The sequence below is a fragment of the Aulonocara stuartgranti genome (assembly GCF_965226115.1).
Source record: "Aulonocara stuartgranti genome assembly, chromosome: 20".
In the NCBI taxonomy this organism is placed as follows: domain Eukaryota; kingdom Metazoa; phylum Chordata; class Actinopteri; order Cichliformes; family Cichlidae; genus Aulonocara; species Aulonocara stuartgranti.
The window spans coordinates 10,314,300-10,341,066 of NC_138956.1; the positions used below are offsets into that span (position 1 = coordinate 10,314,300).

Consider the following 26,767-nt stretch of genomic DNA (forward strand, 5'->3'; position numbering starts at 1 on the left):
GAGATGGTGACCTTTGAATGACCTATAAAATAAAGTTTAATATCTCAAAAACTGTAGCAGCACAAACGCTAATTTTACCTGCACAAATCTGCACAAACGTAGCACTAAAAAAGTAGATCATTTTGGCCCGTTTTGGAGCAGTCTGGGGGGATGGTGATGTCATCAGCAAAAAATATAACTTTTAATATCTCAGATACTGTAGCAGCACAAACGCTAATTTTACCTGCACAAATCAGCACAAACGTAGCACTAAAAAAGTAGACCATTTTGGTTTGTTTTGGAGCAGTCTGGGGGGATGGTGACCTTTGAATGACCTATAAAATAAAGTTTAATATCTCAAAAACTGTAGCAGCACAAACGCTAATTTTACCTGCACAAATCTGCACAAACGTAGCACTAACCGCTCCGCCTATTTGCCTTTACGTTTCAAGTGGGTGGGGGGTCAGCTTCACTCTGCTTTGAGCACCCGCCCCTTTCCTGATGGGTGCCCAAGGTGCCCTTTTGATAGGGCAACTTTTTAAAAAAAATTATCAGTATTTTTTTTTAATGTGTGTGTGCGTGCGGAGTCCTGTCTGTGCCCCTCAACAATAATATTTAACTATTAATCACAGTTTTGCTAAATAAAAGGATCTGGCTTGCATCAGTCACATGATCACATTTAACCAATGATCGCCCTTGACGGCAGAACGCGCTAGTTACGAGACGGGAACGAGCTCACAAAGAGCACGCGCATTTTTAGCGGTCCGGAGCTGTAGGAGAAACACAAGTTAACTCAGAGACACAGACTGATGCGACAAAACCAGTAAGTAGGTGTACAGCGTAAACTGTAGTGTATAGCACCCAGGAGTATTAGCTTATTACGTACACGTTGGTAAGCTGTCTTGTTGCAACTGATGAATTGAAACAAACGAGCGTGCTGTGTGTGCAACAGCGCGACAAACATTACCTGTCCTTTTATTAACTGCACAAGTAGTGCTGGTCATAGCTGCTGGCTACCTGTGTAAGGCTGTCATGGGTCTGTAGCTCTGTCACCGTTTTAGGGAACATATTTAGTTTTAAAGTATTTAGAAACATATTTAGTTTTAAAGTAAGTTTCCGGGCTTTTCCTGCCTTTCTGGAGGGATTATTTTTCACTAAAAACGATCTAATATGCATGTCCACATAATTATGCATTATTATAATTATAATATATTAAAAAACACACGCTGTATTTTAAAGAACATACATTAAGAAGCAGATTATATTAGATTTATATTTTAAATAAGATAAGATAAGATAAGATAGAACTTTATTAATCCCTCGGGTGGGTTCCTCTGGGAAATTCGATTTCCAAAAAGCACAGCACCGACAGAAGTAAGACATAAGACAAAATTTGGATTTTACAGCAGTAAAATTATTGTATCTCTACAGTTTAAAAATGTAATAAGCTTTGCCCTGCACAGAGTGGATATTGAAACAAATGGAATCATCATAAATACACTTTAGAGTCAGACCTGTTACAGATCGTCAACTTTTCTTTATTATCAGGTGTGTTTCCAGAATCACTAAAAACTGCTGTAATCAAACCTATACTGAAAAAGGACAATCTTGACAAGACACAAATGAACAACTACAGGCCGATCTCAAATCTCCCGTTTTTAAGTAAGATCATTGAAAAAGCAGTTTCTCAACAGCTCAGTTACTTCTTAAAACAGAATAATTGCTACGATGCCTTCCAGTCAGGTTTTAGACAGAACCAGGTCTTTCAGGAACTGTACTAAACTGGTTCAAAACATACGTAGAAAACAGGAAATACTTTGTATCAATAGGTAACTTCACATCTGAGCAGACAAGTATCACATGTGGAGTTCCCCAAGGTTCCATCTTGGGACCCCTTCTGTTTAACATCTACATGCTCCCACTGGCACAGATTATAAACAACAACAAAATAAACTATCACAGCTATGCAGATGACACACAAATATATATCACAATGTCACCAGGAGACCGAGGCCCTGTACAGGCTCTTGGTAAATGCATTGAGGAAATCAATGACTGGTTGTGCCACAATTTTCTCCAGCTAAACAAAAACAAAACTGAGGTAATAGTCTTTGGCGCCAAAGAAAAACGATTACAGGTCACCAGAGAACTTCAATCTATACATCTAAAAACCACAAACCAGGCGAGAAATTTGGGTGTAGTGATGGATGCAGACCTAAACTTAGAAAAACACATTAAGACAATAACAAAATCAGCTTACTATCACCTCAAGAATATATCAAGGATAAAAGATCTGATGTCTCAACAGGACCTGGAAAAACTAGTCCATGCATTCATCTTTAGTAGGCTTGATTACTGTAACAGCATCTTTACAGGTCTACCTAAAAAATCAGTCAGACAACTACAGCTCATTCAGAACTCTGCTGCTCGAGTCCTCACTAAGACCAAAAAAGTGGACCACATCAGTCCAGCTCTGAGGTCCTTACACTGGCTGCCTGTCCGTCAGAGGATAGACTTTAAAGTTCTGATGCTGGCCTATAAAGCTCTGAATGGTTTAGGACCAAAATACATCAGTGACCTCCTGACCCAGTATGAACCATCCAGATCCCTCAGGTCATCTGGATCCGGTCTTTTATCAGTTCCCAGAGTCAGAACCAGACACGGAGAAGCTGCATTCAGCTTTTATGCTCCTTATATCTGGAACAAACTCCCAGAAAGCCTCAGATCAGCTGAAACACTCAGTTTATTTAAATCCAGGTTGAAGACTCACCTGTTCTCAGCTGCATTTGAATAAAGACCAAATCCACACTTTAAGCTTAAATTTCAAAACTTACATTTAACTACTGATTTTATCTACTGTTCTGATTTTATCTGTTTTGATTTTATATACTGTTGTTTGTTTGTTTGTTTGTTTGTTAATTAGTTAGTTTATTTGCTTGTTTTATTCAATTTTAAATCATGCTTTTTATTTGTTCTTGTTTCTAATGTCTCTGTAAAGCACTTTGAATCACCTTGTTGTTGAATTGTGCTATACAAATAAACTTGCCTTGCCTTGCCTTGCCATTATTTCATATTTATTACTTCCCCCTCCTCATTGCTTTATTATTGTGGCTCATAGTATATACAGTATTCTGAAGAAGGTCTAAAATGTCACTGTGTGTGTGTGCATGTGTGTGTTTTATGTATATGGATTTTTTTAAATTATTACTCATGATATAACATTGTCCAGACATGGCTGGTAAGGACATGAGGAGGAAACAGTAGGAGCTGTGTGAGGCTGCTAAAGGCAGTGCTATAACATTTTTCTGTCATCATTTTATTATAGATTAAGTGCAAGAGTTGTTAGGTGTGGATAATTAGATTATAGTTTATTGCAATAACAAGTTGTGCCTTGTTCTCAGATAGACAGCAAGTGGAGAGTGATATATGAAATGATGGGATGGAAGGAAGAAGAGAAGCAAAGAGTGATTCACAGGCAGAGCCTAAATTATTTCTCACAGTTTTTTGTTGCCTTATGGTTCCAAGCGCTGTCACCAATCTTTGTATTTTGTTATTATCTCATGACACTTGTTTAATCAGCTACCATCTCTCCTATGGACTTTTTAATGTCTACAGTCTCAGATCAACACAGCCCTGACCTTCCCATATTAGATTCTTGATGAATGTGTGTTGTTGTTATTCAACCTGGTTCAATGTGCCCCTTTTTAACTTTGAGCACCCGCCCCTTTAAACCTCTCTGCACGGCCCTGCCTCAAAGCAAACTGCACTGTCCATCTTACGTGTTGCGCAATAATGTTTAACACTTAGTATTTACTGTTATGTTCCCATAGATCATCATGATGTTGTTTATCCCTTGTTAAATGCTTGTTTTCTTTTTTCTTTCTCAACAGGTGATCCAGGTGATTGATATATGTATTTTTGTCTGCTTATTTTGTTGGTTTTTGTTTTTTGCCCTTTATCCCCGTCCCTCTTCTCCGCTGTTTTTTCCTCTTTCTTTCTCCCTTTTCTTTTCCTCATTCAAGTCTGTCCCGTATCTAGCAAGTGAAAATAAAAAATAAAATAAACAATAAAAGGTGAATCAAATAGACCATTACGGCAAGGCTGGGATCGTCCATTTGGTAAAGTAAATCCGTTGGGCATCTTTCTTCGCCTTTAGACAATAATTCTGATGGCAAAAGAGCCAAACGGGACAGGCAAAAAAAAAAAAAGAGAGAGTGAAGAGGACTTTTGATGTAAGTTAGCATTTGAATTCAAACAACCAAAAAATGTAAAAAGAAAAAGAATAAGCGTAATAAACAGATTGTTGTGATTGTCTAAATAACCAGGTATAACATTAGTCACCCTTAGTTAGGCTGCATATGATTTACTGTTTTAATTCAATATGTTTCATGCGTAATTGGTATGTTTTCATATTTATGAGCAATGGGACACCTCGGGATGGCATAACCTTGCCGAGGAGACAGAATACCTGCATTCGGCAAGACTGATAATTAAGGATATTTTCATTCATGAAGCTGTCATAGCAAGTATAAAACCATAACTAAAAAATTAAAACCAACTTTTAAAAAATCTGATAATTATCTAATAATTGGTAATTATCAAAACAAAATTGTGAACTCAATTAATTAGTGAAATAAAGCCTATTATCAATTATATAATATAATATAAGACAAAAATAAATGTTTCAGTGCTTTTTGCCAATCACCTCGCGGTATTATTATTATTATTATTATTATTATTATTATTATTATTATTATTTTGTAATAACTGTTGCGGGGAAAAAAGGTGGAAACTAAAAATAAAACCAACGGTCCATATCACGTCATCACAAGTGGACGGCAGAGTACGCAATTGTAAACAACGAGTGACGTCACCTCGGCGGGCGACGAAGCTTCGCGTACAAAAAAAAAGAAATGCCGCGGTTCGGGTCGGCAGGTTGCTAATGTCTCCGGGTGTCTTCATGTGGACCGTTGCGGGTTTTTTTAAACACGTGTAAAATTCTGTAAAAACTGAACTTCTTATCTCTTCGGTTGTCAGGTACAGCAGCAACAAAAAACGAGATATTGAACCATTAAAATCAATACGAGGACCGGTAAGACTGCTGCTTTACACAAGTTAGCAAGTCGTACAGAAAATTAAGCATTTAAATTTAATTTTGCTGAACCAGGGGAGTAAAACATGACAACTCTAACGAGGCAAGATCTCAATTTTGGGCAAGGTAAGGCCATTAAAGGAATATATATATACCAGGTCTGGTCAGCTCGGCGAGACTACTGTTAATTTTCCAATAGGTAGTTGTCCCCCTTGCAAAGTCATGGGCATATGGAACCTACATAAACCATGCTGTCACTGTCTGCCTGGGTTTTACTATGAATTAAAGTGAGCTAAGTAGGCGACGCTATATTGCTGAATGTTTGCATTGGGTTTGGCGGGACTTTGTCACATTAGCAAGAACACAAGAGATTTTATTGTTCGCATGTTTTCCAGTGGTTGCTGACATTCTGTGTGAATTCCTGGAGGTCGCTATTCATCTCATCCTGTATGTCCGTGAGGTTTATCCCTCTGGGATATTTCAGAAGCGAAAGAAGTACAACGTACCTGTGCAGGTACTGTTTTATGTGTTATTACTATTTGTTTGCAGCTGTTAGGTGTGTGCATATTAGCTTCTCTAATACAGGACTTCTGTTGGTGTGTTTTATTCCAGATGTCATGTCACCCAGAGCTGAATCAGTATATCCAAGATACACTACACTGTATAAAGCCACTCATTGAAAAGGTAAGCTATGTCCTGAAAGTGACGGGTCAATGTCACACAAAGTGTACTCTCATTTCTCCTCTTACTGCTCTGATATCCTCCATTCGCCTCTTAGAACGATGCAGAGAAGGTGGTTGTGGTCATCATGGACAAAGAGCATCATCCAGTAGAGAGATTTGTTTTCGAGATTTCCCAGCCACCACTGCTCTCCATCAGGTTGCCCTCCACATTTTAATGTTTACTAAAAAGAAGCATCTTTCCGTTGAAATACATTTTTACTGTGACACTGGTCACTGACTGCTATTTGTGTTTTCACAGCTCAGACACGTTGCTGTCACACGTGGAGCAGCTGCTGAGGGCATTCATCCTGAAGATCAGCGTGTGTGATGCTGTTTTAAATAGTAATCCACCAGGTAATGTCATCGTGGCTCACCGGAAGAGAAGACAATTACATACATGCTTATATACTCATATACTCTGCAAAAGTTTTGGAAAGATTTTTAAATGATATCCTTTAAGTCACATGATTCAGCACAAAGTCTTGCCTAAGCAGCTTAAGAGGATTCTCTTCATTACTGGGGTAAATATTTGTGTTCACCTTTGGAAGATAGGAGGTGCATAAATTGATTTACCCATTAGCAAATGATTTACATTCATTTAAGTCTGTGCTCACTTTTCTTCATTGCAAACACCACATACTCCTTTAAAGGCTTACAGACACAAACTAACTCATTCACTTGGCACACATAAACATGAGAACACACCAAATCTACCTCCGAAAACTGTCAGAACTCTTAATGTCAGAAAGCCTTCCAAGAAGACAGAGTAAAGGTCAATTTTGATTGTGTATATATATACCTTATTTTATTTGACTTTGCCCTTTGACTGTACTTGAGATTATTTATATATTTTTGGATTTTAGATAACATTTTCTTTAAAAAAATTCCATTAAAACGTGACACGGAAATACAGTCAAAGGTTTAGTTTTTTTGTTTGTTTTTTGACAGGTGTTGTATGCAGTTAAAATTTAAAACATTACAATTTCTAAAATGGAAACCAATTGGGGTTTCATTTTGAAATACCTGTAGAGTTTTCTATATTTATTATTGCTAATTAATAAGACAAAAGTATTTCTTATCAGATTAATTGATGGAATAATCAAGCCTTTGTCAGAAATCTATGCCAATTAAACTGAAGTCCAGAGAAAGGTGACATTATAGTGCACATAAGGTGGTATGGGCTCATAGATTTGACTGATTGAACTGTTTTACTTTTCTTTTTTTGTCACAGGGTGTTCGTTTACAGTACTAGTACATACCAGAGATGCTGCTACTCGCAATATGGAGAAGGTTCAAGTAATTAAGGTGAGGTGTTTAAATGCACTTACTCAGAAACACAGAATTGTTATTTACATGTGTTGGTCACATTAATGTGTTTGCCTCTGCAGGATTTTCCATGGATAGTCGCTGATGAGCAAGAAGTCCACATGCAGGAGCCTAGACTCATTCCACTAAAGACTATGACTTCTGATATAGTAAAGGTAAGCAGAAGCATCCCATTCACTGATTCATTTAATGGTGAATTATTGTCATCTGCATGTCCACATTGTTTGGTTGTTTGCCTTTAACAGATGCAGCTGTATGTGGAAGAGAGAGCCCAGAAAACATAGATGCTTTCTTAGCAGAAACCATGCTGCAGGAGATAATCTGTGACACCAGGGAATCCCAGGCAGAATCTTCAACACAGCCTATCAGTGCTGAATTGATGAGTTGTTGAGGAACACATGGGGAGAGAGTGATGTTCCCTGTGAAATGTATTTTTATGAGGTCCATTAACTTTGCTTCTGGCGGCGTTAAAGGTTGGACTCGCACACTGGGTTGATAGAAGTCCTTTATCATCAGCGTGGGCCATTTTCTCATTCCACATAAATGCGTGATTATGGTTCTGTTTGTGAAATTCTGGGCCGTTGGTTAAAATGTATATATTTTTAATTTATTTCCTGTTATGTGCCAGGAAAGTCTTTCAGCTCTTCATCACACTCCACTGCTAAATATCATCCTTTTTGCTGATAGCAGTCAAGTCTGATATTGTCATGAATGTGGTCAGTGTAGCTGTGCATCCGTGCTGATACGTAATGTATTTTGTTGTTTTTTGAATGGAGATTTTTAGGGTAACCGGATGGAAATGTCCTTGTAACTCTATGAAATTCAAAGCATATGGAAATCAGGAAAACAGTGTAGTATGTACCATTAACACCAGTCTGTAAACTGAGATGACAGTTGTATTGTTAGTGCAATAATATTACTCTGTTTCTTTGTAGGCAGATTTATTTGCTGAAACTCCCACAGACAGCCTGTCCTTATAACTCCACATGGAGGTCGTCTGTCAGTCTGTCTCACTCTGTTTATTGTACGGTGTCTTAACTCTCTGTAATGTCCTGCCGAGCAGTTTCTTGCATGGTGTCCACAGCAGCATCTATCAGGAAAGCCTTCCTGGAGTTTCTGTGAAGTTAAAGGATTTCGTTGTGTGCATTTGCAACCAGGGGTAGCATTCTCTTCTATTGTTGGATGGCAAATAGAAAGTTCTAATGGAGCATTAGATTTTTTTTCCGTTCACAGAAGTTTGTTTTAATATGTGAAAGTTTATTAAACTCTAAAAAAAACAAACAAACCAAAAAACGAACTGTAATGTAAATAAAGGTCTTGGTATAAGAATTCAAGGACCCAAACACATGACAGGAGGAAGAGTAACATCTGAAATCTGAATCTTTTAACAAGTTGAAGTCATACAAACAGGTGGTTAATTCCACCAAGGGGCAAAAAACAAACCAAGTGCTACAGGAGGAAATCTAACAAAAACCAATAATGTGCGAGAAATAAACTAACACAGGGAAAATGGGGAAAACAGTTTGTCTTTGTACAACCGAGCTGTCGGCTTTCAATCTGCCGTTTGGGAAATGATGCACAGGAGGTCTAAATACCACGGAGACTGATTAGCTACATGAAGTGTCTCACAAAGTAGTTCTGGCACAAGAATATGAGTTTTCCTGTCTGACAGCAGATCATTTATGGTCTGCATAACAATAGCTAGAATACCACATTAACACAAGATCTTCAGCCTTGCATGCAACTGAACTGTTTACAGTGCTTTTAAATGTAAATGGTTGGTATTGTTTGCACAATGATTCATAGGCATTAACTTTCACGTCAGTTTAGCCCTTAATAAACTTAAAGCTTAAATTTAATTTGTATTGTTTGCAGGATTGTGTCATATGAAACCAAAAGACACTTCATAGATTTAAAATATTAAAATGATCTGATACCACACGAACACGACAGGCTCTCTAAAGTTCAGTTCATTATTAAGAAAACACAGAGGTTGTGTTCTTTTATGAAAAACAGAGATAACTTAGATTGAGTTGAGGTTTAAAAATAGATCACTTTTTAGCATAAAAGTAAAAAAGGTTTTTAAACATCCATTTTGTCTTTACTGCGTAGTGATGTACTGGAGTATGTGTGTGGAGTAGATGTGTTAAATACAAATGTATTAAAGGAAGCTGAGATCCAAAACTGTTGAAGCTGCAGTTGTTCAGAACAATTGGGAAGAAATCGAACAAAAGCAGAAGGTCTGGATGAGTTTGAGTGTCACTAAAAGACCAGCAGTAGCAAACATTAAACTTACTCAGTCAACTTCCACAGTGGCTGATCTTCAAATGACTCACAAATGTTTGTCTAAACTATTGCTCACCCTCAGTCTAAACCAAGGTGATCTAAGACTCCTGCAGTCCACAGAAATACCACAGTCAGTAGATCCAAAGGTATCTCCTGCCCAAAGGAGTTTATCTCTAGTTATCAGTTTGGACAAAAAAACAGCCTGATATTTTTGGAGAAGGATATGAATTAATATTTTACACTTCATAGAACATCATATAATGATATAACTCCATTTTCATGTGCCGTAGTATCAGTATGAACCATGAATTTGTATATTTTCTGATCACAATAAATCCGATTCAGTCACAGCTCATTCTGCATATGAAGCTTATGCTTTTTTGGTGTGTTTTAAATCTCTTTTCTCTCCTGACCTCCTGGTTCCCCTACGGGCATCGATGGATGTAGTACCCCATCACATATCCTATGATGTAAACTGCCACCAGTGCAGCTACGGCTCCTGCTGCTTTTACTACTATTCCAGTGCTGCCGACACACATGCTGTTGCAGATCCTGTGAATGGGAAAGAAAGGGGGCGGGTTTATTTGGTACCTGTGGTTTGGTACCTATGGTGGATGTAAGCTTAATTTTAATGGATTAATAACATGACCCCACTCTACACCTTTAAAACAAAGTTATACCACAGTTCATTCAGAACTTGGAGCGATCCCATTCACAGACACACAAACACTGTCAAAAACACAAGTTCCCTGGAGGAAGTAACTACATATCATTTAAACTATAAAAAATAGGTTGCAGGAAGTTTAAGTGAGATGGATACATGGATAAAACCTATTACAACCTTTCTCCTACACTTGATTTAAACTGTATGGTCAATGTCAAACTCATAAAACCTGGATTCTTTTTATTAAACACATTTAACCTTTGTCAGTTTAACTTAGTCCTCATGTGGTGTCAAGCCCAGCTGCTATCCTCTAAGTCTCACCTCCTCAGTGAGGACTGTGAAGCCTCTACATTCATGTTGATGTTGTCCTCATTCCAGCGGTTGTACTGCACGCTGCCGGAACCGTTGGAGTCCATGAGGACAGTTTTCCTTCGTCTCAGGGGCTGATCTGCTGGAATCACCGCTCACTCACTGCTTCAGTGTTGAGCTTCACTGCGCTCTGAAACAGCGAGTTTGGACAGTTGTGTCTTCGTAACAAAATACTAACACTTTTAGTATCTTAAAGTCAATCAAATATCTTGGGGCTAAACCATAGCTCATGACTGAAATAAACCAGTTCAAAAAGCAGTGACTGAAGGATTACAAATTCCCTTTATATCCTCACAGTCTTACAAAAGTCTTGCTCACCTGTAGGAGTCACAAACACTCACCAGCCTGCTTAGGAATCTCTGCTCTCCGGCACTTGTAAATCAGCGACTGAGACGAAGGGCTGTGCCTCAGCCTGTCATAAGTCCTTTGCTCCTAATCCATCTGTTGTTTTTGACCCTGTTAAATGACTCTTTCTCAGTGATAAAGGCCAGCTCGATGTGGTTTGTTAGTCTCCTGTTTCAGCAGAGCCTGTGCAGATAGTGCACTGCTTAGCAAAGATAGTTGATTTTGTAGAGTTTAATGGTTTGGGCTAAACACAACAGCATGCAGGTTTACTGAAAAGGCAAAATGCAGTACTGTAGTACAGTCCGTGTACTGTTTCAGACACATAATTCAATGATCCCTGCGACTTACTTTAATTACAGTGCATACAAGGTAATACCTCAAAAGAAGCAAAGGGATTTTGTTTTTACTTACCTTGAAGTGTCATATTTTAAGCTGAGAAGTTGAGTTAATGAGAATCCTGCGTGTGAACGAAGTCGTTAAGTTGATTTAACCAGTCTGGTTAACAAACATTCAAATCATTTGATCCTTGAAATCGGAAGGAAGAAGAATCGCGGTAGAAGACTTCAGCACTTTGGATTGACAATCTGCAAGGATATAGTGGATCCTAATAAGACTACAGCTTGCACCAGTGTTGTTTCACTCTGCTTTAGACATTCTGCAGGTAGAGGTAGAGACTCATTCATCATTAACTTGAATGCTGTACACTGCTGCCCACTTATGGACACGCACTGAGCTTGCCTGCAGCCTATTTCTCCTTTCCCTATGTGATACATCTCCCACAAACCTAAAAATAATAAGCAATATTGTACTTCTTTAGATTTTCTTTCTAAGGAGCCAGACTTTCAGATATTTTAACTGGTCTTGAGCAACAGTTCTCCAGGGTTTCTAACGGTCTTTCAAAGTCTTTCTTTAAATATTGACTGTGTTTTCACTCGTTTTTCAGTCCAGTCCTTGTAGCTCAACATTTTAAGAGAAATATTTGTTTTTGTTAACACTGACATTGAAATTTTAAAAAAAGGCACCAAAAAGACACCTAACTCAAGGGACATAACAGACAACTTAGCAAGGAACAATGTTACATTGTATCTTAGGCCCCCAAAAGGTTGATTCTGTTCATCTGGACGTGGCGTTTTCAGTGGGAGAAACGTTTCGTCGCTCATCCAAGTGTCTTCTTCAGTCTCAGCTGACTGCAGGTTTCCCCAGCCTTATAAACAGTACATTTGCATAATGACTGAAACCAGCCTACTGAATGAACAGTGGGCTGTGAGGTCAGTTCCTTGATCATTAATATGAAAATTGTCATGACCACCAACAACCACTCAAACCAGTGATCCTCCCTGTCCAGGATGTGTCCATCCTCATCACTGAAAGAGTGTCACCTGGCTTGTAGGTATGAACAGACTGCAGTCCTGGCCCGACGAGTTAGCTCTTCTGTCTTGTGCCATCCGCTTAGCGGCTAAGTGGTATGAGGGGGGAGTCAGGTAGGCTCTTTATGTGAAAAGGGAAAGACCATCTCTGAATCGAGGAGGGGGCCTAAGTGTACATCTTTCACCATCTTACAATGCTGTGATTGCAGCCATTCCCCAACTCTCTGTGAATGGTGCTCATGGCCATTGATCAGTGGTTGTTGGTCAATGGTCATGAGAATTTGCATATTAATGATCAAGGAATTGACCTCACAGTCCACTGTTGATTCAGTGGGCTAGTTTTAGTTATTGTGCAAATGTACTGTTGATAAGATTTGGGGAAACCTGCAGTCAGCTGAGACTGAAGAAGTCACTTGGATGAGCGACGAAACGTTTCTCCCACAAAATGCTACGTCCAGATGAACAGAATCAACTTTTTGCGATTTCCTTACCTGGATGATTGAGCATGCATCAAGACCAGTGTTGGGTAAGTTACTTTAAATTAGTAACTTAGTTACATTACTAGTTACTTCTATTAAAAGTAACTCAGTTACTTCAAGTTACTCGTTACTTTCAGAGTAACTAGTTACTAGGGAAAGTAACTTTGGTTTAACTCAGAATTCTCTTGTTAATGTGTTGCCTCAGTAACTGGATACCCAGCAAGACAGTCTTCTAGCTTGCTTACTTGCCACAAGTGCACTGTGCCACCTACCAATAGAAAGGAAAAAATAATGTGCACATTTCCACGAGAGAAATCCCACGCCTGATTCTATCCTAGCCATTCTATCCTCGCTTTTTACATCCAACACAAAAACTGCAGTCGTGGTGCTTTTGATTGTACTCAGAACTCGGAAATTCTGCCTTCTGAATAGGAAGATGTAGGCAACACCAGACTGCAGATGAGCTGCATACAGAGCTGGATTGGGACAAAAAAATCGTCCCAGGCATTTTGACTAGAGACCGGCCCACCATTATAGGAAAAATCATAAAGCCTTTGAATGAAAATAAGCACTGTTGTGACAGTGATGTTCACTGTTTTGATGGTATATATGTATCAATCTATCAATTGTTTGTTGTAAGACTCAGATAATTATTTTTTTTTAAAGTGAGACATTTTAAATGAGAATAAGAAAGTATTTCCTTGTGCCCCCTTTCCCTTTTAATTCCGTACATGGACCCCTGGCAACACTTTGCTAGACCCGCCCCTGCACAGTTACCAGCTGTCAGCTACTTAGAAAAGGATCCTGGTGTTATTTGTCTCTCAGAAACAGTTCATAACTTCTCTTCAACTCATTCATGTTAACTAAAAGGTAAACCTGTTTCTCCATCACAGCTCTGATGATCCAGTAAGGACATCTCCTGGTTTCATCTTCATGTTTCCCTCTCACCACATATCCAAACCGATATCATGACCAGCAGCTTTACAGCTGTGGCTCCAGCCAACATCAGCTGATACTAGAAATTAATATTAAATAAATTCTAACAACAGCTGATCAAGCTTAAACGTGCTGCTGTTGTTTACCGCGACATCCGCTGGTTTCCTCTTTCTGGCGCAAAGTGGGCGATAAACAAACAAGAGAGAAAAGCCGATCAGCTGATCATTGATCAGTTTCATGATTGAAGTAGAAACAGGAGAGAGATGGTGAGAGGATGAGAGAAGAAGAGGCAGCTGTGCAGCAAAGACACAGAGTAACTCCAGCTTTGTGTCTTTTTCATTGTAGCTGAAACATAAACTGTGTTCCTTTTCACCTCAATACGAAACGCGTAATAATTTCTCTGAATACGAGACGATTCCGTTTTTTACTGGACGGTTGGCAACTCTAATAATTAACCTTATGAACAAAATAAAGTTCAACATCAGTAACATAGCACCACCCAGCTGTATAGAAACTCCGTCATGCTAGCTAGCACGCAGTACGAAAAAGTCAGCACAACAAAAATAAACTCCAACTAAACTTGGTTCATATCTGACCCAGATGGACTGCAGGTCATAACTTCTTACCTGAAGTTCAGTTCACCTGACACTCTCGGACCAGCGGCCGCTTCGGGTCTCTCCTCTTGCCTCCCTTTTCCTTCATCCACCTGCTGGTTTCCACCACTTGCTAATGTTATTGAATCTGTGAGAGCTAGCTCTGCGATAGCCACCACACGAAGTAACGAATAACGAGCCTATCTAAAGCCCAGTAACGAGTAACGCGTTCCCGGTTTTGGCATAATAACTAGTTACCGTGCTCGTTACCACAATAATAACGTAGTTACTGTAACGCGTTACTTAATAACGAGTTAGTCCCAACACTGATCAAGACATTGTATCTTATGGCACTTGGTTACTACAAGAATGTGACGAAAACACGCAATTTGTTCCAGTTTCTTTCACTGAGTCTAAATATCAAAGATGACACAGTTTAGCAGGGATACAATAGTAATTTTTGCAACGACAAGGTGATTCATGGTTAGTAGTGTGTCCTTAAAAAAGACCTGACATAAGACCTGAGGGACGGATCTGGTCCTTCAGCTGATCTATCCACTGTTCACTGAAGCTTCAAAGGAAATGGTGTCAGTGGAAGGGTGGCTGTCAGGAAGCCATTCTTAAGGAATCACTCTCATTATAGAAGGAGGAGGTCAGAAAAGAGGTACAACAAGTGAATGTCAACAGCCATATGTATAACACTGTGGAGGCTGGTTTAGGGACACCTTTTAGCCAGTCTTGTCAAAACTGATGAAATTATGAACACAGAAACACAGATTTTGATTTTGAGCCACCATACACGACCATTTGGAAAGAGTGTGATTTGGATCATTGCCATAAAGTCATTGCCAAACACACTGCCAATGCAGTAAAAGCATAACTGAATAAACACACTGAATAACACACAAACAGTGGAACACTGACAGTCATGGGTTGGCCCCCAGCATTAATCGAGCAGAGTGGGATCATGTTGACAGAGAACAGAACAAAAGCCAGCCAACATCCAAAGAAGAGCTGGATGTCCTTAAAGAAGCCTGGAAAACTATTCCTGAAAACTACTTAAAGACATGACAAGAAAGCTGCCGAAGAGAGATCAGAGTGTGTTCAAAAATAACGGTGTTCATACCAAACACTGGCTGTCAAGTCTGTACTGTACAAACTGTTATACTGTATTTCTGTTAGGGTCCTGGGTTTTTGACTGAGTGTTTTGAGTTTCCTGTGTTTTTTGTCACTTTGTATTCTCATTGTTGGTCTTTAGTTACTCCCTTGAGTGTAGTTTCTTGTGTTCCGTGCTTTGTGTTTCCCTCTGTGTATTATTTTTCATCTCTAGCCTTTTGGTTCTTAGAGTTCTCTGCCTTATGGTTTATGTCTCTGTGTTTCTTAGTTGCTCTGTCTCCACTGTGTCTCAGTGTTATACTTCCTGTTTTACTTTGAAGGTCTGCGTCTCATGTGAGTGTATCCTGCTTTGCTTCCTTGTCTCCTCAGTTCTGATTTCTCCCAGCTGTGCTCTCCTTCTGTGTCTCATTCAGCCTTGTGTTTCTCTGTGTCGGTGTCCCGTCGTCCCTCATGGCTGTGTTTCTCTGTGTGGTTTCCCCGTGAGTTTACCTTATTCTTTCCCAGTTTAGTTTTTGTGTTGCATGCATTTTCCTTTCCAGCCAATAAAGCTGTGATTTTGTTCATCCCTCGTGTCTGAGAGCCTGCATTTTGGGTCCAACTCCTGCCTGCACACAGCTGACACCTGACGATTTCTTTGTACCTTTGCATTTTTCCAATAACACATGAGGTGACTTTTGCACACTGCTGTATATTTTGCTTCAAACAACTGTTTCTTGATGAGATAATAAAATATTTGTAGAAACATGACACTTGAACTTGTGCTTGCAGCTATATTTGAGCTCCATCTTCTCCCAACTTTAAATCTACCATTACACACCTCATCCCACACACTTGGTATAACTCAGGGGTAGGCAACTCCAGGCCTCGAGTGCTGGTATCCTGCAGGTTTTAGATCGCACCCTGGGTTAACACACCTGAATCAAATGATTAGTTCATTACCAGGCCTCTGGAGAACTTCAAGAAATGCTGAGGAGTCATTTAGCCCTTTAAATCAGCTGTGATGGATCATGGACACATCTAAAACCTCCAGGATACCGGCACTCGAGGCCTGGAGTTGCCTACCCATAACTCTTTAGGTAATTACTGTGCACACTCTAATTTCTTTTCACATATTATTATTACAATATTGCTGTTTAATAATATTGCAAGTCTACAACTGTTTCTTGTGTTTAATGCCATCAGAATAATCCCACGCTGTTACGTGCAGATCACCACAGAACTCAGCGAATGCTTGCGACTATATTTCAGCGAGAGTGTAAAGTCTTTCCCATGGTGCAATAACCTCCACTATCTTGCCATGACTCAGGCCTGAGGGTGCCTCTGCTCCACTGACACTCAGTTGAACTTTGGTACAGGACACAGAACAGGCTTCTGGGTGAGCAAAGCACAACGCTGGGGCAACAGAAAGAAAACGGAAGCGCTGAGCTGATACTTCACAACACTGTAACGCGATCTATGAACCATAAAAGATGAATCTTGAGAGTGCAGATGCTTAAAGTAGCTTACTTTTATAGACATTCAAGGTGATTTTTCCTCCCTTGAGGTAGTACTATGTTCTCTTTCATCACATGGCTTCTTCCAACTTCCTACTTCTTACCAGGGTGGCTGACTCTAGATATAAATCCACTGGAAAGTTTACTCCAAGGTGAGTTCCTCATCCTTCAGCACGGCTGCGGGCCATTTATTAAAAGAGTAAATGTCTGAGGTTTGTTATTACTTGTGCTCGAAATTCACGGCTATCTGACCTGCAGGGCTGGTAGCTGCATGTGGGATCTCTGTGCTGTGCTCCCTGTTGAGAGTGCATTTATTCTTGGAGGAGAGGTGAGAGAGGTCGCCTCTTGTGTACAGACTTATGTGGTGTTTTGCTGAAGAATTTCCCATTTTCACTTTTAAAAATAATTGATTTTAGAGGGATTTCATCATCCACACAGTTTATTTTTATGTCTTTGATGTGACTTTTTTTTCCCTCCTCCCTACAACTTGGAGCTGGAGTAAAAAAAATGGTGAAGACACATCAACTCGGAAGACATCCGGTCATCCGATAAGGACAAAACCTGGACTTACTGGGCTGCTTCAGTTTCTCTTTGTAACTGGGATACTGTGTGTAGTGGGCTCCCGTGTGGCCTCACTGGTGGTACTAGAATTCTGTCTTCGAGCTGTCTCTGGATTGGTTACAGCTGGACCAGTAAGAAACCAATTATGTGATAAAAATATATATGAATATGCCTCAGCTGTATAAGGTGATTTTTCTGTGGCTTACTCTGCTGAGTTGGTGTCAGGATGAGTCGCGACAGCCATCGTCGTCTGCTTTGATTCATTCATCACTCGTGCTCCTCTTTTTTCCCAGGAGTCGGGGAAATTTCTGCAGCAGCTGTTAGTTCAAAGCCAGTTCTCTCTGGGTTGCGCCCTAACCTGCAGTTTGCACTTTCTACACGAGGGGGCGGCGCAGCGCTGGCTATGCTTACTCCTGGCAGCAGCACTCAGCTGGTTTCTGGCTAGGCAGGCCACAAACCTGCTGCACCATGTCATAGCTCTGTATAAACTCCACAGCTCACAGGGCTACTGCGGCATTTGCATCAGCCTCCTCACATCGGGCAGCTCCCTGCTGCCCATGCTGTGCAGGACCATCATCATTACCTTCTCTGTGGCTGTGCTGGCTGCTGTTTCAACCATCAACCAACATTTCCTCTCTGCAACAGAAGCCCTTAGGTTTTGGACACCACTTACTATCTGCTATACGCTGTTGGTGGTGTACATGCAGGGTGAGAAACATTTAAAGACATAAGCCCTTACAAAGCAATATGCCAGTAGCATCACTTGCTTCTCAATTCCCCTGTCTAATCACTACAGCATCTGTGGCTGATCTAAGACATTTTTTTAGTTTGTTTAAATGCAAATGAAATACTTCTCCCTAATAGTCCTCTAATGTCATGCTTCTGTAGAAGAGCAACACCGTCTGCCTAGCAGCCAGGCCGTCCTCAACGCAGTGGTGGTGCGTCTCGGGGGTTTGATGGTCCTGATGCTGACTGTTGGACGCTGGGCAGACGTGTTCCACATCCTAATATGTTTCCTCGGAGAGGCTAGCTGTCTACTCCCCACCAAGGATCTGCTGGATGCAGCATCCTCACAGGTCAGTGAGTCTCCCTGGGAGCGGCACACGGGGCCAAAAGCACTTCGTTCCCACCGAGGCCTCCCAAAACTGGAGTAGAATATCAATATGTTCATTAGATGAGTCTCAAGATGACACTCGATTTTTCCAACTTGTATCCCGGGTGGAGAAGGTTTAAGACCCCCAAGACAGATTCAGGTCAACGTGATCTCTGACTCAGAATACTGAGTCTACTTTTCCTTTCACTGAGCTGACCTATTTAAAGTTGCGGGGTTTAAACAAAGTATAATGCAAAATAAAACAAATATAAAAAACCTTGCATCTGAATAGACTTTTAAGGTGAGTCGGGTCTGTTTTGCTATTAAAATGTAGCTCATGTGGTGATTGAGAATCATGCATATCAAGAAATCATGGCTACATTCACTAAGCTATATGTCTGGCTGTAGCTTAACAGCAGGCATGTCTTCAGTCACCCATGTTTCTAGCATCATATTTTGCTGTGTTCACACAGGATGAAGAGGATTATACAGAGTACAGAAGGAGGGAGCGTCAGCAAACACCACGAGCCTTCAAGAAGGAGCATCAGAGATAGGCACTCTGGGATTTTAAAGCCTGCATGTCTCTTTAATGGCACTATTTAGTGGAAATCATATCAAGGCAACGTTGCTTTCTACCTACAATGTAGTATACATTTTGTATTAAATATTTGACACAACTCATCATGTAAGGAATGTTTACAGTCTTTTCACATTTTCTAAAAGAACAATTTCATGGTTATCAACAACTATTCAATAGGCAGCCTTTCAACAAGTCCTGGAGTTCATTTTACTTCTTAGGATGCTAAGGATGTGTTTTTAAGCTTGTTTTCTTCCTGCTGGTTAGTCATACTGTTTCAACAATAATGGTTATCTGGGTCTGTGTGACCTCTTGGGAAGATTTACCGTTTGAGATCATTTCCAGTAGAGCAGATTAAGGTCAAAGTATTATTATTTTTTTTATTCAGTAGATTTCGCATTTCCCAGCATTTTCAGTTGAGAAGCAATACAAAACCCATTTTTTATATTTCACCAACGCTGAACCCCTTTCTTTTATTCTTGCAGTATAAGGTAGGCATTCAACAGAAACAGAATAATAAAGCTGCACAAAATAGGAAATTATTCCATTTATTGGAAAAAAAAAAACCGACAGAAAATGTAAATTTAGACTCCCATATCACGTCGTCGTTTTTAACCATTAAAGCAGTCGCTGTTACAGCAGGTAAATGCACTCTACAGAGGAGCTAACATTACTAAGTGTAGTACTGACATGACTGCAAACATCCAATAACTGCATACCACACAGCCTGGGCAGTGGGTAAGCTTATTCGTTTATTGTTTTGTTGTTTGTTCACTTATTTCCCCGCGACAGGCCCGCAAACACCATTGTGCTCTGCTAGTGTTCAAAGGCTGTGTGCTTGAAAAGAAAAGGCAAAATGGCTGACGACAACGTTAGTGCTCCAAAGACACACAAAATGGCGTTAGACAAAGAAAAGGCTAGTTTACTTGATTATGCGTCGACCTTAGCTCCATTTTGTTGGACAAACACGCTGTTAAACAGCTAGCAAGCCGTATTAATTCACACTGTTGTTGTAATGGCAGCAAATTCGCTTTATTAGGCTACACTCAAAGGGGCTTTTTATGAGGAAGTTTGAGATACCGCCCTTCCAGCCTGTGCTACATTGTCTCAATAACAGTAGCCAAGGTTAAAGCCTGACTTCGTGTGACAATTTAACACCCATATCGAATTAAATCCACAATGTGTCGCCGGTGTTATGCCCATTAGATCTGTCTTTATTGAGAGCTGTGGACAGACAGAAACATATTCCATGAGAGGGTTTTTGTTATGTCAGTCCCGTCATCCCGTGTCAAAAAAAATTACAGGGGGAAACATTAGCCTGACGGTCCAGTTTCCACGATAATCCACGTCTGAAAATCACTGAAGATGAAATTTAGTTTTTGGTGTCTAGTCGATCCACCAAAATGAGAAATTGTACTCCCAGAGGTTTATTAGACTTTTAATGGAGTAAAGTTCCACATCAGGACGCTTTCAGTAGACATAGGGAGGACGCTCTGAGCACCCGAGTACGGTGAAAATGCCCATAGAACTGACTGAGCGCCGTTGTAACCTCCTCTGGAGATTTCCAGATTGTTCTGTCTTCATCTGATAGGCACAGTGGACGCATGCGCAAAGCAGTTTCGCGTGTCCCCTGTTACTGCATTTTAACGCAGGCGCACTTCTCCCTTTAAGTATTCTTAATATAGTAACAAAAGCAGAATAATGCCCCGCTGTAGTTGCAGCTTTATTTTCAAACCAAACAAGCCAGTGATCATTTTCCACAGGCAAAAAAAATTACAAATAAAAAAAATAAAATAAAACAATTCAGCTCCAAGGAGGATTTGGGCACAACACAATGTGGAGAAAATAGTTGTTCATCTACCATTTTACTTAAATGTTGACGCCCCTCTTGATTATGTGGACATCATTATTTGGTTCGTTATTTATCAGTCATGGTGGTCATTCAGAGAAAGTGTGCATGTTTTATAATGGGGATAGTCGGTCAAAGAAAAATACACACACACATACAGTTTGTATTTTCCCTTACAAGAGGGCTTATCGCCACTGTACTCTTGGACTTTTGGACAGGGGCCTGATTGTTTTGTGTTACTTATTAGCTTAAAGTAGAGCTCAGACCAGGTCAAAGTACTTGACTTAACAGCTCCCGGTGCCTTTTGTAACCCAGTAGTAGAAGCTGTTAAATATGTCAAAGCATCTTTTTTTTTGTTGCTCTGACAGACTGCAGGTGCAACATGCAGAAGGCATATGTATCAATTCAAAGTTTAAAGGTTTCAAACACATTCAAACTACCTCAGTGTGGTAAAGTTTCTTACTGTAAACTTAGCCGTGTTGTCTCGAGTTTGCTGGATTGCTTTTCTGGACGATCCGGCTTGGGGATTCTGAATTTTGGGGATTTTATTTATTGTGTCACTGCCTCAGCTTTTCTTTCTTTTTTTTTTAACTGATCTAGCAGTACGTTGATCTTTTCCATACAAAAGAACAGTTTCCCACATAAGTTTCATATCTGTCAAAATATGAAACTCATGAAAATCCACCTAAACTTCCTGTAATTTCACTTGACACACTGACAAGCAAACTATTTTCTGTCATACATAAGTTATGAATTATGTGGTTTCCCCTATTTCCCTGCAACAGTGCCTTATATCAGCTTATGTGGAAACATTTTTGTTTCAGTTTTCACACACTTAAGTGCAAAACTAAAGGGATAAACAGAAAGTGTATTGAACCCAACTGAACGAGACAAAAAGGCCCTCCTGTGGTGTTTTGTTCTGTTCCAGATAGCAGTCTACTCTAAAACATCCCACCAGTGTTGGGAAGACATAGCATATTATTCACACTAATTCAAGTTAAGGAGAAAAAAAAATCTCTTAAACTTATTATAACTTATTATAATAAGTTGGTCACAGATTAACTTGCAGCACATTCATGTTACATTATTAGCATGCAGAGTAGCCCACAGCTGTCCTTCAGTTTCCTGTTTCCTGTGTGCAAGTTTCCGCTTCAAGTGTCAAAAACTTCAACACAACCTGTGATTAGAATGAGAGTGCATCTAGTCTCCTGATTCTTATGAATGACTGGACTGCAGCTACTGCTGTTTCTGCTGATTTGTTGTGCAGACAAACAGAGCAGTGATCTGAAGTCCCAGCAGTTGGATATGGTAAATGAGTGCCAACCAGCTAAGTGACAGGGAACAACACTGAAGGCTTTTGTAACTTTTTAACATGTGAGCTGATGGCTCACTTTACAATTATGGGGTGACATTTTTTTGCCTGTGCTTTGATAACAACTGAACTATTACAACGTTGAAACATAAAAATACCAAACTTGGGCTCACTGTGTGCTGTGCGCAGGATGATTCACCTTGCCACACTTAACTGCCACTGATGGGATCCTCTTGTGAAGCTGCAGATGTCAAAGCACCACCATTCAACCAGGGGTTTTCTCACGCATGCGCAGGGGTGAAAGACCGTCTCATCGGGGGGGAAAAAAGAAGTTCACACACAAAGCCACGCCTGCGCGGTGTGCCTCTCATTACAAGCGAAGTTGCTGCATCTTTTTAGGAAGCTACATGCTTTCTTTCGACACCCAAAGGTCGCATGGTGTCAGGGACGCGCCTAGTCACGGGAACAGACCGGAGCGCGTTCATGAGGTGCAAGATCGCGCTTTAACACTGAAGAGTATCAAACAGCGTGCGGGGATACAGCCTAATGGTTTACATTGGGCCACAACGAGCAGTCAATGATTTGCGCCAAGCATCTTTTTTCTTGTCCGCCGTTTATTTTGCAGAGCTTTTGTATTTTGCACGGGGAGAAACGGACATAGCAAACTCATCTGTATGATCGGGGAGCAGGAGCACACAGTATGGTCCGGGAAACCAGACATTTATGGGTGGGAAATTTACCCGAAAATGTACGAGAGGAGAAAATTATTGAGCACTTCAAGCGGTGAGTAGAAACACAAATGAGCGGCGTGTGTGTATGTGTGTGTGTGTTTGTGCGCGTTTTGTAATGTTAAGAGCGGTGCACGTCCAGCATCTCTCTCTCTGTTGTGTCACATTTTAGAGAAGTCGGGATGAAGCAGGAGGTTTCCCTGTAGCAAAGTCCCATTTGGCAACTGTGCTGTCAGTCCCCCCTCTCTCTCTCCATACACACAATCCGAGCAGCAACAACAACACACGGTGCTCCTGCGTTTGAGCTGAGACGAAAAAGCAAAATCTGCTAGCACGCCTCAGCCAGCCCAAGCCAAGCAGCCAGCGGACATATGGTTTTGCCATTTTGACGCGCTTATTAACTTGTCGAGCTAGGTGATAACTTTACTCACCCCTCTTACGTCTTCCTGGTGCGCATTGCCAGCAGGCTGATTTTTAAGCAGGCTGACTTTTAAGCAGCGTACCTTTCCACCGGGTGACCGTAAAGAAGGGGCTTTTTCTTGTTTATTGTTTATTGTTTTTGTGGTGCACAGTCAGTGTAAACAAAGTTCAGTCTACCCGGAGAGCCCCGTGCTTTTATACGTGCCCGCATCTCCGGCAGACACCATAAAGTCTCTGTGTTTGCTTCTGCTGTCTGACTCGACTCTGTGAGTTTGTCAGGTCACTGCTTCCAGTCAGACCTGCACACACAGACACACACACACACACCGAGGTGTATTAGCACGCTGTGCACCCATCTATGAGAGCGTGCCGTTTGCTCCGTTCCTACATCTTAACACAAGTCTGTAGAAGCCGAAAGGTGACGCCGTCACGCCGCCGTCCACGCTGCAACATCGCCGCGGCAAACTGGCTGTGATTGACCGGGCTCGGCTGTGCCGCGGAGCAGATGTGCAGTGCTGTAACGCTGTAGTGTTTACAGAAAATGGTTGTTAAAACGGCGCTGACTCGCACAGCCTGCAGCGTGATCTGATTTCAGGGAAGATCAGACAGCATATCCATGTATACACACGCACACACATGTATATTTGTAATGCAGCCTGCCATAATCGCACTGAGCTCCATTGCTACTTTTGATTAAGAGCGAGCCGCTGGAGACTGTGTGCCTTTAGCTCTTTGTTATCTTCCTCGGGCTGAACAATGATTTAAATACGTTTTCTTTCTATTTTTTTCCCCTGCGTGTGGCTTTCACGGTTGTCTGCGCGCTCTCGCCTCTCTCCTCTCTCGGCTGTCAAGGAAATAGCAGCCCGCGTCTCCGTTCATATGCTGGAAACCAGACAGCCCCAAAAACACCAGTTTGCCCATATGAGACCTTTTTTTTTATTGTTGTTGTTTTGGATTTTTAATTATTATCACTGTGTGGGCGTCGCCATATCGGATGAAAGCTGCTAAATGGCAACATTAATCCTTAATAACCACAGTGTAACCGAAAGCCATACTCGTCCCACAGCACCCCCCACCTCCCCCACCCTCATCCAAACCTACAGCTGGATGAAATATAAAAACAGATGATATGCATTTGGTGCTTTGCCCTCTCGCGGTCTTATTATTTGCAGTGGGTTGATGCAGAGACTCAGCTACAAATATGGCTCGTATCTAATACGTGCAGCCTCCGAGAGCAGCAGTAAAAATGAGCTACCTATATACACCGTTTTATTTACATAACCCCCTGTTTGAAGTACAACGTAACGTTATGTTTGGGGGGGATGGCGACTGGCAGCATCTCTTTCTTTTTTGTGCAGTAGGGGGAACGGTGCTGGCGAGCCCTTTCCCCCCTTTTTTTCAGCTCGCTACCTCAGCTCCAGCGTTAACCCAGAGGTAGCGAGGGTATGCAGGTGCATGACAGCCCAATGTGTGATAGAAGTCATTGAAGATGGGGGACGACAGAATGAGTAAGCAGTGTGAACAGCTTTTCTAAAATGGCGTCGGGGGCTGTTCGGTGTTGGGAACTGGCATGCCAATAAATTTTGTGATCACCCTACTGTCTGTCTTGGACAGCAAAAAAAATCACACTGCTAAAAGACCCATTTTTTTGGTGGTGGTGCGGGGGGGCTATAGAAGATGATAACAGCTTATTAACTCTCAAGTGGGAGAAATTTTCTGTAACAGCCTCCTCATCCCAAAATTGAATCCTCAGTTCATCAGGTGTTTTGTCATTTTCAAGACTGAAAAGGGTGTATTCAGCAATTATAACTCCCTTTACACCTTAAAAATAAATATAGGCTATAATATATAATATAAATATACTCTGCATGTGTGTCTTGTATACACACACACACACACACACACACACACACACACACACATATATATATATATATATAAATAAATCAGTAAATTAATGAGGAATTTCTTAAAGAAACCCCATCGCTGTATAAACTGCTCAAACCTCATCTGTGTGTTTTTCAGTAGCTGTGTCTTCGTGGCAGCACCTTTTGCTCGGAAAACATGCTAATTTTAGAAAATCTATGCATTTATTAACACGCAATGTGGCAGGGTTTCAAGTCCAGTTGCTGGGTTACTGTTGCCGTGTTAGAAAGTATCACAGTAGGGAAAGTAAGAGTAGCAAAATTGCCTCATCTCCCTCGTTGCCACAGACATTTGTGCACATGTACGCACAGTCAATTTCAGGACTGTGCAGAACCCTGTGTGTTTTTCAACATTCCTAAAAAGTTATGCAACACATTTGCAGCTGCAAACCTGGTGGTAACCATGCTTTTAATCTATTCTGACTTTAGATATGGACGAGTGGAGAGTGTCAAGGTCCTGCCCAAGCGGGGATCAGAAGGTGGAGTCGCGGCCTTTGTGGATTTTGTGGACATTAAAAGTGCTCAGAAGGCTCACAATGCTGTCAACAAGATGGGGGACAGAGACCTGCGCACTGATTACAATGAACCAGGAACAATTCCTAGTGCGGCGAGGGGGCTGGACGATAGTCTGTCCTTAAGCTCTCGCGGCCGGGATGTATCAGGATTCACAAGGGCGGCAGGGGGGGCCGTGTATGGGCCCCCCACGTCGCTTCACAGCAGAGATGGACGCTATGAACGCAGACTAGACGGGTAAGTGGACAAAGTTTCTCTGAAGGCAGGGGGAACCGTAGTTTCTGGTAAACACCTTACCTCCAACCATCTTTCACCATCTGTTCATTTACCTGTTTGGGGGTTAAAGAGGAGAAAATGAGCTTGTGTTCGACAATGAAATCTAATAGGAATCCCTTCTAAGTTCCTCAGAGCGCAGCCAGCGCTCCTGGATTCCTACTTACAGGTAGACACTTAAGATATTTTTGTTAAAACGAGGGCACGTTTGCAAGTGTATCTGATAGTTGAATGATAGTCAGTAGTTTAAATGGCTGTTGGGGATTATCTTTGTGACCTTTAAGCATCTCTGTGAGGTGGAAATATCATTTGAGGAAAATACGGGGCAAAGATTGGATATCGTAAAATTTCCCAGGATTATTGGCGATTTCTGGAAAGAGAGAGAGAGAGAGAGAGAGAGAGAGAAAGATAGAGAATACAGAGTGGGGGAAAGAGAGAAAAAGAGAGAGTGGTCCAGCAGCCATCCCCGGGATTCCCCTAATCTGGAGTTACGTGCCCTTGTCGGAGGATTAATATCACCCCTTTTTCATCATGTAACCAAACAACCAAGAGCACACATTACATGTATAGAACACCATTGTTTGGATTAGTCTAATTTGGCTTTAAGTTATAATGCCCACCTCACTGAGGTGTGCACTTCTGTCGCGGGCTGGAGTCATGTGGAGGATCTACAGAGGATATTTATTCCCCACTGTTGGATTAACTCTGGCCCAGTACTTAAAGGATATGCGGTCATTCTAAAGGTATGG

At 41.0% G+C, this 26,767-nt stretch overlaps 4 protein-coding genes across 10 annotated transcripts in view; 3 read left to right on the forward strand and 1 right to left on the reverse strand.

Annotated features, from left to right (window-relative positions):
- The first annotated feature begins 702 nt into the window (after positions 1-702).
- mad2l2 (mitotic arrest deficient 2 like 2) lies at positions 703-8,326 on the forward strand. 2 transcript variants are annotated; one of them, XM_082518018.1, is made up of 8 exons: positions 703-802; positions 5,467-5,585; positions 5,684-5,755; positions 5,850-5,950; positions 6,053-6,147; positions 7,025-7,098; positions 7,182-7,274; positions 7,365-8,326. In XM_082518018.1, coding segments are annotated over exons 1-8 (594 nt in total). In that variant the 5' UTR covers positions 703-801; the 3' UTR covers positions 7,404-8,326. The 2 variants fall into 2 exon arrangements, with proteins under 2 accessions (XP_082374144.1, XP_082374143.1); XM_082518017.1 differs by lacking the exon at positions 703-802 and adding an exon at positions 4,798-5,197.
- smim1 (small integral membrane protein 1) lies at positions 7,874-22,405 on the reverse strand. The gene is made up of 4 exons (XM_082518021.1): positions 22,333-22,405; positions 10,780-11,367; positions 10,391-10,568; positions 7,874-9,957 (listed from the first exon to the last, which is right to left on the reverse strand). Exons 3-4 carry the CDS (start codon positions 10,483-10,485, stop codon positions 9,831-9,833), a joined length of 222 nt encoding a protein of 73 aa, XP_082374147.1. The 5' UTR covers positions 10,486-10,568; positions 10,780-11,367; positions 22,333-22,405; the 3' UTR covers positions 7,874-9,830.
- On the forward strand, positions 14,497-20,895 carry tmem82 (transmembrane protein 82). 6 transcript variants are annotated; one of them, XM_082518016.1, is made up of 7 exons: positions 14,497-15,753; positions 16,581-16,919; positions 17,026-17,095; positions 17,261-17,459; positions 17,622-18,036; positions 18,217-18,404; positions 18,895-20,895. In XM_082518016.1, exons 2-7 carry the CDS (start codon positions 16,826-16,828, stop codon positions 18,973-18,975), a joined length of 1,047 nt encoding a protein of 348 aa, XP_082374142.1. In that variant the 5' UTR covers positions 14,497-15,753; positions 16,581-16,825; the 3' UTR covers positions 18,976-20,895. The 6 variants fall into 6 exon arrangements, 4 of the variants coding, with proteins under 4 accessions (XP_082374142.1, XP_082374139.1, XP_082374140.1 ...); XM_082518013.1 differs by lacking the exon at positions 14,497-15,753 and adding an exon at positions 15,772-16,350 and having other exon boundaries at positions 16,457-16,919; XM_082518014.1 differs by lacking the exon at positions 14,497-15,753 and adding an exon at positions 15,772-16,350 and having other exon boundaries at positions 16,482-16,919.
- A 195-nt stretch (positions 22,406-22,600) lies between the features above and the next one.
- Positions 22,601-26,767, forward strand: part of spen (spen family transcriptional repressor) — a 30,868-nt gene continuing 26,701 nt past the window's right edge. The window contains exons 1-2 of the mRNA XM_082518000.1: positions 22,601-22,942; positions 25,662-25,982. Coding sequence (XP_082374126.1) covers positions 22,860-22,942; positions 25,662-25,982 — 404 coding nt within the window. The 5' untranslated portion in view covers positions 22,601-22,859. The remainder of the gene's footprint in view (positions 22,943-25,661; positions 25,983-26,767) is intronic.